The sequence below is a fragment of the Erpetoichthys calabaricus genome, chromosome 3 (genome assembly GCF_900747795.2).
Source record: "Erpetoichthys calabaricus chromosome 3, fErpCal1.3, whole genome shotgun sequence".
NCBI classification, from domain to species: domain Eukaryota; kingdom Metazoa; phylum Chordata; class Cladistia; order Polypteriformes; family Polypteridae; genus Erpetoichthys; species Erpetoichthys calabaricus.
In genome coordinates, this window is record NC_041396.2 from 228,739,417 (window position 1) to 228,754,566 (window position 15,150).

Consider the following 15,150-nt stretch of genomic DNA (forward strand, 5'->3'; position numbering starts at 1 on the left):
AAAAGAGATCCTACTCTGCTGGGCCCTCGAGCAAGACCCTTAACCTGTAATTGCTCCAGGGGCGTTGTAGAATGGCTGACCCTGCGCTCTGTTCCCAAGGGGTGGTGAAAATTAACAAATTCCTAATACAAGAAATTGTATAAGGCGAAATAAAGAACAAAAAAAAACATACAATTTTTGTGGACAATTTATGTGCCACATATGGTACATGTGTTGAACATGATGGCGAACAGGTTGGGACATTCCTGTAAATCATTTTTTTTGAATAAGTTGTTTCTGCCACTCAAATGTTAATATAATTTTGACTCACCTTGTATATTTTATAGTATTATCAGAGTTGCCAAAAATAAAAAAAAATAATAAAAAAAACACTTAAACACAAAAAATTCAATTTTAGTAACCAAATATGGCCCTCTTCCTTTTTATAAAAAAAGAAAGTCTAGTAACCCAGAACAAAATTGACAATCCCACAATTTTAACAAATAAAACAAAATTTACAGTAATGCAAAAAGCATGTAAATGGCCAGGATTCAATTGCATAAATTATATGTCATTTAAATTAGCGATGCAGAGCTCCAAAAACCCCTAGGGGAATACGAGATGCTTTATGAGATGCAGAACAAGGAGTACTGAAAATGTAAACTTCTAGGGAGAAATTACAACAAAAAACTACAATGGCAGAGCTACAAATTTCTAGAGTTTATGATTAAAATGAGAAGAGTAAGCATACATTCACCAACACTTTATTAGGTACACCTTGTTAGTACGGGATTGGACCCCCTTTTCCTTTCAGAACTACCGCAATTCTTTATGACATAGATTCAACAAAGAGCCAGAAACATTCCTCAGGGATTTTGTTCCATATTGACATGACAGCATGATGCAGTTGCTGCAAATTCTCAGCTGCACATCCATGATACGACTCTCATGTTCTATCACATTCCAAAGGTGCTGTTGGATTGAGATCTGGTGACTGTGGAGGCCATTTGAGTACAATAAACTCATTGTTACATTCAAGAGTTTGAGATGATTTGAGCTTTTTGACATGGAGTGTTATCCTGTTGGAAGTAGCCATCAGAAGATGGGTACACTGTAGTCATAAAGGGATTGGACATGGTCAGCAACAACACTCGGGTAGGCTACGGCATTTAAATGATGCTCAGTTGGTACTAAGGGGCCCATAGAGTGCCAAAAAAATATCCCCCACACCATTACACCACAACCACCAGCCTGAACCGCTGATATAAGGCAGGATGGATCCATGCTTTCATGTTGTTGATGCCAAATTCTCACCCTAACATTCGAATGTTGCAGCAGAAATTGAGACTCATCAGATCAGGCAATGTTTTTCAGACTTTCTACTGTCCAGTTTTGGTGAGCCTGTGCAAATTGTTGCCTCAGTTGCATGTACTTAGTAGACAGGAGTGACACCTGGTGTGGTCTCCTGCTGCTGTAGCCCATCTGCCTCAAGGTTCAATGTGTTGTGCGTTCAGAGACATTCTTCTGCATACCTCCATTGTAATGAATGGTTGAGTTACTGTTGTGTTTTTATCAGCTCAAACAAGTCTGGCCATTTTCATCTGACCTCTAGTATCAACAAGGCACTTTCGCCCAGAGATATTCCACTCACTGGATATTTTCCCTTTTTCAGACTATTCTCTGTAAAACCTAGAGATGACTGTGCATGATCCCAGTAGATAAGCAGTTTTTGAAATACTTAGAACAGACCGTCTGGTACTAACAACCATGCCATGCTCATGCACCCTTCCTCCCCATTCTGATGTTTGGTTTGAACTTCAGCAGGTTGTCTTGACAATGTCTACATGCCTAAATGCATTGAGTTGCTGCCATGTGATTGGCTGATAAGATATTTGTTTTAACAAGCAGTTGAACAGGCATACCTCATAAAGTGGTCAGTGAGTATATATGGAGTTGTAGAACTTGTCAAGCAAATGTACATAATATTTGAATAAGATGATAGAAGAGAAGAGCTACAATATCCTATTAATATTAATTAATTCACTTGTAAGTGCTACCTTTCTGGAAGTCATCAGTCCATCCAGTTTTCTGGACATTTTCCAAACCAAGCCACCTGGGCACAGGTGAAGAGCATGACAAGAGAACTCAGTGCAAAACAAGAAACTTGATCCTGTTGTTTAAGAGACTCTTGTTCTGTGAATGATGAGAATAATATACTCTTCCCTATGACTGCTTGCATTTTCCAAGTTAAACTACCATCAAAAATTCTTTTTTTTCACTAGTCATATTTTTTGTCTTGTCTTCTGTTTTAATATGTACAAATTTTTGTTTTGCAGGTATTAGGCTTGAAATAAATGAACCAATTTTTCAGGGATCATGCGCCTCCTGGAAAATGCAATATCTACAACATATTATCTATGCCTTGATGATACAGAAATTACAAGAATAGATATGCAAAGTGTTGTCCCACAACATTCCAAGCAAATTTCTCTGTAGCAAGTTGACCATTGTAAACACACTTTAGATGGTCAATACAATATAATTCTGTTGCACCCTCTATCCTTGCATGGAATGACCAACTGTAACATTTCCTTGACCAAACCTCCTTTCTTTTTTTACTATCTTAACCATATCCACTTACCAACAGTGTATCGCTAGTCTTACTGACTCTAACAGGTAGAAACAATATTTGTGCCCACAGAATTTACTCTGAAATAAAAATCTGGCAGACCCCTGTGACCTTGTCCAGGACTAAGCAGGTTAATCCAATTCTTTCAACACCAGGTGCAATGTAGGTACCCATCCTAAGTAGGACACCAGGCCACTTTACTGCCAGCTCACTCATAAAATTTAGAGATGGCAATTAACCTAATACATATGCTTTTGGAGATCTGGGAGTACAACTGGAGTAAATGGAGAAAAAACAAAACAGACACCCATGCAACTCCACATGGTCAATAATAATTTGGGGGATTTCAGCTCAAGATACCAGATCAGTGATGCAGCAGCACTAATCAATATACCACCATGCTGTTCTCTGTTTGGTTCAATGAAAAGTACATTTCTGTTAAAAAAAAAAAGCCTAAATGTGTTTTCAGTTTGGTGTATCACTGACAGAATAATATAATGAATTAACTTTTTAATCTTTATATTTCTTAAGAAACAGACAATTTAAAACAACTTTTCATGTTATCCTATATTCTGTACTGTGTGTTGTCTGATGTTCTAAAAATCGTAATTCCGAAGTACCACTAAAGTTTATAAAAATTAATCAATACAGGTGCTTACAGTGGATGAGGCTAGAATAAGAAAACATGTTCGATCTAAAAATGGATGGATATGACATTGACTTACTCTTAATAAAATCTTTCATAGCAATTCTTTGAGATTTTGAATGAACAAAATATATATATATATATATATATATATATATATATATATATATATATATATATATATATACAGTGGGTACGGAAAGTATTCAGACCCCCTTCAATTTTTCACTCTTTGTCATATTGCAGCCATTTGCTATAATCATTTAAATTAATTTTTTTCCTCATTAATGTACACAGAGCACCCCATATTGACAGACAAAAAAAAAGAATTTTTGAAATTGTTGCAGATTTATTAAAAAAGAAAAACTGAAATATCACATGGTCCTAAGTATTCAGACCCTTTGCTCAGTATTTAGTAGAAGCACCCTTTTGAGCTAATACAGCCATGAGTCTTCTTGGGAAAGATGCAACAAGTTTTTCACACCTGGATTTGGGGATCCTCTGCCATTCCTCCTTGCAGATCCTCTCCAGTTCTGTCAGGTTGGATGGTAAACGTTGGTGGACAGCCGTTTTTAGGTCTCTCCAGAGATGCTCAATTGGGTTTAAGTCAGGGCTCTGGCTGGGCCATTCAAGAACAGTCACAGAGTTGTTGGGAAGCCACTCCTTCGTTATTTTAGCTGTGTGCTTAGGGTCATTGTCTTGTTGGAAGGTAAACCTTCGGCCCAGTCTGAGGTCCTTAGCACTCTGGAGAAGGTTTTTGTCCAGGATATCCCTGTACTTGGCCGCATTCATCTTTCCCTTGATTGCAACCAGTCGTCCTGTCCCTGCAGCTGAAAAACACCCCCACAGCATGATGCTGCCACCGCCATGCTTCACTGTGGGGACCGTATTGGACAAGTGATGGGCAGTGCCTGGTTGTCTCCACACATACCAGCCCACATGGAGTTTGCTAAAAGACACCTGAAGGACTCTGAGATGGTGAGAAATAAGATTCTCTGGTCTGATGAGACCAAGATAGAACTTTTTGGCCTTAATTCTAAGCAGTATGTGTGGAGACAACCAGGCACTGCTCATCACTTGTCCAATACGGTCCCCACAGTGAAGCATGGCGGTGGCAGCATCATGCTGTGGGGGTGTTTTTCAGCTGCAGGGACAGGACGACTGGTTGCAATCGAGGGAAAGATGAATGTGGCCAAGTACAGGGATATCCTGGACAAAAACCTTCTCCAGAGTGCTAAGGACCTCAGACTGGGCCGAAGGTTTACCTTCCAACAAGACAATGACCCTAAGCACACAGCTAAAACAACGAAGGAGTGGCTTCCCAACAACTCTGTGACTGTTCTTGAATGGCCCAGCCAGAGCCCTGACTTAAACTCAATTGAGCATCTCTGGAGAGACCTAAAAACGGCTGTCCACCAACGTTTACCATCCAACCTGACAGAACTGGAGAGGATCTGCAAGGAGAAATGGCAGAGGATCCCCAAATCCAGGTGTGAAAAACTTGTTGCATCTTTCCCAAGAAGACTCATGGCTGTATTAGCTCAAAAGGGTGCTTTTACTAAATACTGAGCAAAGGGTCTATATACTTAGGACCATGTGATATTTCAGTTTTTTCTTTTTTAATAAATCTGCAACAATTTCAAAAATTCTTTTTTTTGTCTGTCAATATGGGGTGCTGTGTGTACATTAATGAGGAAAAAAATTAATTTAAATTATTTTAGCAAATGGCTGCAATATGACAAAGAGTGAAAAATTGAAGGGGGTCTGAATACTTTCTGTACCCACTGTATGTATATATATATATATATATATATATATATATATATATACATATATACATATATATACACACACACACATTAAAATAGTATGCTTTTAGATCCATGTATGTAGGAGAGATCGGCTGAGCAGCAGCCAGACATTACACAATGGAAACACACCACTGCACCTAGATAAGCTTTGTATTGCAAAGGCCTCCAGTTTGATAGTGGCAGACGGTGTTTAGAGGTGACACCACAGAGCAAAATCCTAGACTGATAGACCAGCTGACTGCTTGTTTTCTTATTTTTGTTTATTTTCCTTCAAGTAACTATAAATATGATTTTGATAGCAGCATCTTTTTAACACAATTAAAATAATGTGACTAACCTTACCCAAAAACAACACATCTGATAAACGTTGGACAAAATTCTTAACATATAAATTACAAGAGATGAAATTTGTTGTTAACCTCATTTAACAAAAGAAATTTTGCCTAACATTTAAATTGAAAAATTATATAAACGAAAAAGTTGGAACTGTTGACTTATTGCTTTTTTCAGATTTCACTACAAGGTTTTTTAGATCAAAACTCATAGCTGGTGATTCCAGAATGATCCAGTGTTTCTACTTCAGCTACTCACTCTTGGCTGCCTATGAAATTATTTTTAAAATCATTGTCCTGATAAAGGACACAAGTCCTTTGACTAACTACACTGGTCTGAAAATTGTGCTCCAAAATGCTTCAGATGTTGCAATACCTTAAACGGGTTCAAGGCCTTCAGAGGCAGCAAAGCACCATGGCAACATTATGGAACTTTATTATGTTTGATAATTGGGGGGGAGGATTTTAGCCTGGGGCGGCACGGTGGCGCAGTGGAAGCGCTGCTGCCTCGCAGTTAAGAGACCCGGGTTCGCTTCCTGGGTCCTCCCTGCGTGGAGTTTGCATGTTCTCCCCGGGTCTGCGTAGGTTTTCCTCCGGGCACTCCGGTTTCCTCCCACAGTCCAAAGGCATGCAGGTTAGGTGGATTGGCGATTCTAAATTGGCCCTAGTGTGTGCTTGGTGTGTTTGTTTGTGTCCTGCGGTGGGTTGGTACCCTGCCCGGGATTGGTTCCTGCCTTGTGCTCAGTATTGGCTGGAATTGGTTCCAGCAGACCCCCGTGACCCTGTGTTCGGATTCAGCAGGTTGGAAAATGGATGGATGGATGGATTTTAGTCTTGTTCCATTTGTCCCCAGAAAAATTTCCCAGGAGGATAGACATTAGTTTTTATAACATACTGAAAAGTTAATATGGGTTCTTCTAAATTTCTCTTTCAACAGTGAGGTCCTTCTGGGCCTCCAATCATATAACATTTCCTAGATTGTGATCTTGCAGACAATGCGGAATGAAAGTACTCTTCATGCATTGCACTTTTTCAGGAATTCTTAAAAATCAGCAATGATATCCTATCATTTCATGCTCTCATCCTTTGCGTTTCAGCACAGTTTAGATAACAGTGTGAACTGTTAGAAACATAATTGTGAAAGTCTTTATAAAATTGATTTTTTAGCCTTGAAGCTCTTTCTTGTTCGATGAGAATTTCATTTCTCAGATTACTTTTTTGTTATTTTCACAAAATAAGGTCAGATAAGAATAAGAACTGTTATGAAGTTACAGAAGTTATTGTTATCTGCAGCTTAATTAAGCCAGGCAACATGAGGTAGCTGTTTCTCAGAAAAATGTGCTGTATTCTTCGAGAGTGTGGTAACAATTACATTTACGTTTTTACTGAAACAAACAAAAGTGAGAAGGTCATCTTTTTTACCATTTGAAAATAATGTTTTATATCAAAATTGTAAGAGTGGCAATACCATTTAATCACATCACCACTAATGCTGTGCCTATGTACATGTAAATAATATAGACAACTAATTTTTTGTAAATTTAAATTCAATGAACACTCAAAAACATGTTTGCTTTAAATAAGTATCAAAAAACCAAAACAAAACAAAACAAAACAAAAAAAAACATTGCAAAACATTTAACCAGAGCCACTAAAAAAAATGCACTAGGTCAGGTCTGGTCGGGGAGCATTCACTGGTACAGCGCGTTGCTGTACCCACCACACAACGAAACAGCTCGGGATCCTAGTTGCCAACCCGCCCCACAAAGAGTCTAAAGACTTGGACCGTCATCCTTTTGCATAGATATTGGGAGCACCACACACCCCTTTCCAGTGACCTCATGACCCTCCATACTCTCCCAGTCTCTCTACTGACTTCATAGGAAGAGTGACCAGAGACATGAATGTCACTGCCGAGGTAAGTAAACCTCTCGACGAGATCAACACTCTCTCAGCAGACAGACACACTACTGATGGCTGTGCATAAGATGTCATTAAAAGCCTGGATCTTGTTTTTTATTCAGGACTCTCATAAGCCCAGACACTCAGACTCCTTGCTTAGTTGCTCGAGAGCCCCGATCACAGCCTTCATTGACTCCATGAAGATCACAGCATCATCAGCAAAGTCAAGATCAGTGAATCTTTCTTCACCAACAGATGCCCCACAGCCGCTGGACTCCTTGACCCTGCCAAACACTCAGTCCAGGCAAGCACTGAACAGAGTAGGAGCAAAAACACAACCCTGCCGAACACCAGAATCAACTGGGAAAAATGCAGGGTGTACAAGCTAGACAAGATATCCAGCAACCTTGAGGGGATCCCAGAAAGTCTCAGGATGTCCCACAGAGCAGCTCTATCAACTGAGTTGAACGCTTTATGAAAACTAAATAATTCTAATTTAATTTTTAACAGAATATTTTTATTTAAAAAGTTTTACAAACATCATTTTACTGGCAGTTTGTAATGCATCATTAAAAAATGACTGACTGACCGACCTTTTCAAGACAAATACTGAACTGCTATTTTCAGTTAAATTCTTCTTTTTCTCCTTCTATGAACTTAGGAATAGCCAAATACCACCTAAGCTTGCAAGCAGGGCAAACCATTATATAGTTATTTATTGTATTGTCTTAGATTTATACAGTTTAAGTGACTGTATAGATTATAAATAAGACAATTTTAAAGGAGTTTCTTTTCAGTCCATGTTAATATAGAAACACAGTGCTCAAAAATAGTTTGTATAATGTTAAATTGAATTAATTATCCCTCTTAGTGATCAATGTGTGCCCAACACCTCTTAGTAATAGCAGTAAAAAACATTACTTAAAGTTGGCTTAGTAGGCATAGGTGGAGAACGGTGAATCAAGGACCCTTGCAACTCTTTAAGAAAGCAGTGACAACTTAAATTCTTTTATTTTCAAAGGAAATGCTCTCTAAAATTCTGATAAATTCCATATAAAAAAATAATTCCAGTACTTGGGTGATCTTTTCATGAAAATGTTAAACCATAAATATAGATATATAAAAATAAAAACTAATACATTACTTACAGAGCACTTTTTCCCTGTTAAAAAAGTGCTTAAAATGGAAATGAAAGCCCTCCTTGTCACTATTCTCCTCATATAGCCTTTTAGCATTTATTTTAAAAATCAATCAAGATTTTACCAGATAGATAAGTGCTTTGATTAGACTTTATTATTCAGTGATTGTTAGTTGTGCACAGGAAGAAAGCAAATAAATTAGTGAAATTTAAAAATGTTTTTCTTTGTTTTCTTTTTTCTCATACCTAGGTCATTGACTACCATCTTGGAAAAGTTTCTGCTTTTGTTCCTCACTGGAAGTAAGTTTAATTAAAAATAATTAAAGGTTATTTATAACAAAGGATTAAAAAATGAAAGAAAATTGTGCATAAATTATTTGAAACATATTCGAATACTATACCCATTTCTATAAATCTAGGTATTTTCTGGTCATCCTCAGAATTGCATGGTGATGTAGAACCTATATAGCAATAACATTATAATCATTATAAAAGTTTTACAAATCTACTGGAAAACAAGAGCTTACTTCAGAAACAGCTTTGATTTTGATATGGGTTAACCATATCAAATATTAGCTCATATTTAGAATTTCAAAATGCATATAGTAAACAGCAAATTGAGTTTCATAATAGCCAAGAAAATACAACTTCACAACATCTGACAAAACAAAAAGACCTTCTAATTAAATTTCCATTAAAACGCCAGCCAAAATATTAACCACATGTATGTTACATTCTGTACATTGAGCTATTTTTGGAATTTGTCTGCTCAGGTAAAGGAAAGTAAAGTTCCTGTTACTGGTTGGAGAAGCTGATACCACTACCACATATTCTAGGGCTGGATAGGGGGAAAATGAAGTTGGTGTAAGGTTTGTGCTTTTAAGGGAAATCAACTCTCATGTTAACTATTTGAGTTTGTTTCTAGAAGGATATGGATGTTTGAAAGTTCTCTGCACCCTGCAAACACCTAGGTGTATACTTTATATCCTGGTGGGCCATGCCCATTGTCAGTGAGTAAGTGTATTTGTCATTTATATGTGATTACTTTGGATTGGTGTTTAGTGTGAACTACAACCATCCAAGGCAGAGTTAACCACCCATGATGTTTAAGTTTTGGGGTGACTCCTGACTCTGGTTATTATACTTGGTCACTGCCAGTAAGAATTTATTTTGTATAGATTCACTAAATTAACTTGAAATGAAGACTCACTTGGAGGGAGACTGAGAGGAGCCAATTGTGCATTTGTTAAAACTTATTTTTTTGGAGGTTTATGTTGGACATGACATTAACCAGAAGGGCAATAGCATGAGTGTACAAAAATATACTTATACCCAAGAATATATACAACTCACTACAAAGCAATACATGACTAACTAGTAAGTTTTATGTAATAATTAATTTTGATGCAAGACAAATTCATATAAACCAAAGAAGCAAACAAACTGAAAGCAATCAGTTTGAGCTCATGGCAATGTTTAACATGACTTTGAAAGCTCAATCCATACTAAGAATGTATATAGGCTAGGGATGCAGTAAAAATTTTATGCATTTTTGTTTATGAATTGGAGCCTACATATGTGCTCATGAGTTGTGTGTGTATGTGTAGCCTGTTAATTGCTCGGAATATAATACAATTCAGTGTATATGAAATATACAGTACATGCTGTTAAGGCTTGTCAGCACATATCCCCACAAACACATCGCTGGGAGCATAAGAAATGCTATGGACTATTCACAAAAAATGTGACAAGGAAACTAAGCTACAAAAAACAGGTTATGGTGTAAACCTTTTTTACTCTGCTTGAAATACAAGCATGTAAAAGGAAGGTTGGGCAGCAGAACTTTGGATGAGCTCACAAGAGCTTGCTTAGATCAGCTGGCTACATTTACACTCGTCTGAATCTGGCCAGCCTGTACAGGTCCAAAATAAAAAAAAGAAAACAAACCACACTGAAAATTTTCAGGTAACAAAGTTACAAAAAGCTTTTCACAAATATGGTGTCCAGTTCTTTTTAGAAGATGCCGACAACATAACTGCATCAATCTGCTGTTTATATTTGGTAATAACTGTCAAAAGATCAGTAGTACGTACATGCTGAACCAGGCACAGTGAGTGCAATGCCACAACAGTGATGTCACAGCAATAATCTACTGGTACAGCAGTGGTTTTCAAACTCAGTCCTGGGGATCCACTGTGGCTGCAGGTTTTTCTCCCAGCCAGATTCATAATCAGTGACAACAACTGATAACAGTGATCTGAATGATTTTTACATTTGTAAGACATTTAGAAATATTTCTATTTAAATTATTAACTCACTTTTGTTGATTTCATTAACTTTCTGAACAGTTTGCTCCCTTCACTGTATCTTAATAATGACAATTAAAAACTAGCAGAGCAGACACCCAGGCCAACAACATTGAATCGTGCAAGGCTACAACTACTTTAGCATCAGACCCACTAATTAATAAATAATGGATTAATTAAATAATCAGAACACCTGGAAAAGTAGAATGAAAATCTGCTAATTTCTGCATTGTTCCCAAAACACAGAATCTGGGAAATAACAGTTTATTTAATTAATTAGCCCATGAGTCCAATTAAAAATAGAAGCTGGTTAGAACAAAAACCTGTAGCCAAAGTGGGTCCCGCAGGACCTAGTTTGAAAACCCCTGTGGTAGACAGTGTGGTAGGTATGCAGTTAACAAAAGCATGCAAACAAAACAGTTGTGAAAGGTAACTGTGTGCACACCTACATGGACACTGTAAAGTAGACAGTTCTCCTTTCATACTTAAAAGTCTGGCACACAGTTTAGCTTTGGCTGTCCCAGATAAATGCCAGTCTGTGTCTTTTGAACCACACATGCAGTCAAACACATTCACACAAAATAAAAGTGTGAGGGTAACTCTTTGGTCGACTGTAGTCATCTTCACCACATAAACTAATAACTGCCTGTTTATCTGTTTTCTATTTCAGCACAGTTTGAAGTGAATATTTTAACCATTTTTACATTTTTAGAAATGCCCCCAAACTGAGGTACTTTAAGCAAGGTTTATTTGACAACTATACTGATTCTGGATTTGATATGTAGCTTAAATACTGCCCTCATGTGTCTGCTTACATGAATAGCATGTGTCAAAAAATGTCTATTAAAGATGCAATGAAGCAAGGCAATTACATTTTCCCTGCACAAATTCAAACTACCTGTATAATAAGTTCAATATTTTGCTTTAAACTTTAATCACTGAAACATTACTACATGCAATGTAAAAAGTGCTGAAAAACTAAAAACTAATTTTCTTTATATTTTCCACACAGGCATTGATTATGTCAACTGTAATGCCTACTTTTGTATTCTTATATTAAATAAATATAAAAAAAACACATAGAACCAGGTCATCAGCTTGACTATCATCCTTAGTGTTAACGTAAAAGCAGCTTCTCAGAACAGACATCTGCTAACACTGTTTACTGACACCTTAGGGATTTTAGCTCTCCTGGAGAGGTTTCATTAACTCCAGACATTGACTGAAACTAAGAATCTTTAGTTTGAACAATGCTGCACTTCCGGAGTGCCTAAAGTCATGTATATTTAAAAACAACCACTGACTACTTTTGCAATAATCAACAAAACAACAAAACTTTAAACTTCTATAATTTTTGCCAGTCCATGATATCGTTAATGATCACAGATAGACGGGCAGTATTCATTTAATAATTAAGTACATTGAAATGTATTATATGCATTGCTGCAAATTGAAAAACTGTATGTCTGAAAAGGAAAAACATCCAACTCGAGTGGAAAAGTAATACACCGACTATTCCAAGAACTTCCACTGAGCATTTCTCCTTAAATGCATATCATTCTTTCAACAGATTTTTAGATAACATATGGTGAATTCACTTAAGAGTTTCATATACATTCCGCACATTATAATTCAGCTGATGGTATAAAATGTGAAATAAACTGGATCTAAAAGACATTTTCAGAAGAGAGTATTTCAAATGTCTCTTTTACTTGTATCCATCTTAAAATCATCTGCTCAATGCTTATATAAGTAATTCATAGTAAAACTGTCAAAGCCTGTGACATATGTCACTTTTTAAAAGCATTAACACCATTCACACATAATGTATTAATGTAACTAAAAATGGTTCTCTACAAAAGTCAACAATAAAAATGCAATACAAAATACATTTTTGAAAATACACATTAAAAAAACATTTCAAACCTGAAAACAGAAAATGTTAATTATTACAACAATTGCTTATGTCCTGAAAAGGAAACCATTTAGTAATTTTAGTCATTCTTTACAAAAATATTGAATAAGATTCTGGCACTATTCTGGCTACTCAAGTACTGTAAGACAGAATATACATTTTTTAATAAAGAAAATGATGTTTTAATATGATTATGTGATACTTGTATATAAAATATTAGTAGTATTTTGTATAAACATTTAAATATATATTACCTGAAGTTGGAGATTTGCAGCGATCTTCAGAAGTCGTGGATCCTTCATTAATATCACACAGACCTGCTAAAGCATATGCTGATGTTAATAAAAACTGGTAAATAATTGCTTTAAATTGTTTTTTTTACTCTTAAAAAGGTGAATGTGGTTGTTTGCTTTGGACTCAGTTATTGTATTTTATTGGTAAATAAACTGAAAGGAAAAACCTAAAGTTAAAAAAAAAAAAGTGCCAATTACTTCAAAGTAATTTTTTAATGTATACTAAACAGCAGCACACACTATCTCTGCTTCCATCATAGAACACAAAATGAGCATAGCATTTTTGTAAGGTTAATTTAAAAAACACATTTATCCATTCACTTTCTGAACCCACATATCGTATGAAAGGATAAGGAGAAGCTAGAGCCTCTTTTGGTACTCATTCACACCAACAATCACATTATTTTAGAGTCTCCAATTAACCTTCAGGATGTGATCCAATGAAACCTCACTCACACAGGGTGTGACTGATGGCCGAGTTAAAAAACACAATGAAGATAGGTGGTTAGGGAGTGGTTTGAACCTTTTTTTTTAGTGATAACATAAATTTTGTAAAATTTAAGAATGAAAGGCGTTGCAATGTCCTATGAACTTTTCTTCATTATTAAGCATTCTAAAATGGCTATATGTATTTATTACAAATTTATTTATTCTGGGCAGAGTGCTGGCTCTGAGGCTAGGGATCTGCAATGGTAATCGGAAGGTTCCCAGTTCAAATCCTGTAAATGCCAAAAGTGAGTCTACTTCGTTGGGCCCTTGAGCAAGGCCCTTAACCTGAAATTGCTATGTCCTGGGTATGACATTAATCTGCATCCAGCCCTGCACATAGGCCCTCCAACCTATAGGGAAAAAGCTGGGGGTTGATGGCAGAATTGGCACTCCAGCCCCTATAAAAACCTCACACTGTTCCATTCTATCTTAATTAGTGTGATGCTGAGGTGTCACACATTGCATGGCTGCACTTGGGTCCTAATCTGGAATCCTGAGTTGGTTTGTCATGTGGTGGGTGTGGGAATGCGCTGTATCAGTGCGTACTTTTAACCTCTCTCTTCTGTTTATTCTCTATGTTTTAAAAAGGGAAGGCACAGTGCTTTTTGGTTGATACCATTGCCCACAGCTACTCAAAGACTAGATTCAAATGCCAGATGATCTCTGTCTGTGTATGTTCTGTCAATGACTGCTTGTGTTTTTCTTTGAGTAATCCGTTTTCCTAGTTTGTCCCAAAGATGCAGTGATTATAAATTTTCCTTATATGAGTGATATGGGTGTGTAATGGACTGACAGTCCATCCCAATGCAACCCTAAAATTGAATTTAATAGATAATGTAAGATGTAGATAAAGTAGATAAATGGTAAATTACAAATTATTGTTTGACTCTTGTAATGTAAAAAAAAAAAAAAAAATAATAAAAAGTTTAAATAGTTGAATAACAGCATTTATCCTGGAGGAATACTGGGGCAGTGGTGAGTGATGCTGCTCCACAGCTCCAAGGAGATGGGTGCTGTTTCATTGCTAGTTACAAAGTGGAGTTTACAAATTCTACCCCACGTCTCCAAGTATTTTATAGCTACCCAGGGTTGATTAATGCCGCGATCATGATATTGTTAAGAATGATTTCATCTCAGAAAGATGGATGAATAGCACAGCATGTATTCATCAATTTACTATTAATAAAACACTATCTCCCATTTTAATTAAACATTTTACATAATGTGCTATTCACATCTGTGACACTAGATGGCACTACAGGGTTAACATTACTGGAATTAGGCTACATAAAGGCTGCAAAGGCTGCACAATTAAGAAGCAGTAACCTGTTATAAATCATTTAAACAATAACTAATATAAATCATTTTTATAAATTATAATAAATAATACATTTGGAGAAGGTTTTATGAAAGAATTTTTGCTTTGTTTTATTTGTTGATTTAATTTTCCTGGCTATATATTTGATAACTATTTAAAGCAAGAGATTTTTGTGTTAAAGAACTGTCACTCTATGGAGTTACTTAAGGTTAAAGAATGAACAGTGGGGCAATGTATCACAAATTATGAGACTCGCCTCCAAATTTCAATAGTTTTGCCTTTACCGTTATAATATTAAGAGACAAATTAGGCACAGTAACAAATATTTTTTTTTGTTTGTTGACTCACTACAATTTATATGGAAACTTTGACTTATTTATTTTATGTTATAA

The 15,150-nt window shown here is 36.3% G+C and overlaps 1 protein-coding gene across 1 annotated transcript in view; it reads right to left on the bottom strand.

The window, feature by feature from the left end:
* The window catches only part of LOC114648702 (syntaxin-binding protein 5-like), a 580,738-nt gene that overhangs the window by 30,626 nt on the left and 534,962 nt on the right, over positions 1 to 15,150 (bottom strand). Inside the window, 3 exon segments of the mRNA XM_051924863.1 lie at positions 8,684 to 8,731; positions 8,839 to 8,898; positions 12,913 to 12,975. Coding sequence (XP_051780823.1) covers positions 8,684 to 8,731; positions 8,839 to 8,898; positions 12,913 to 12,975 — 171 coding nt within the window.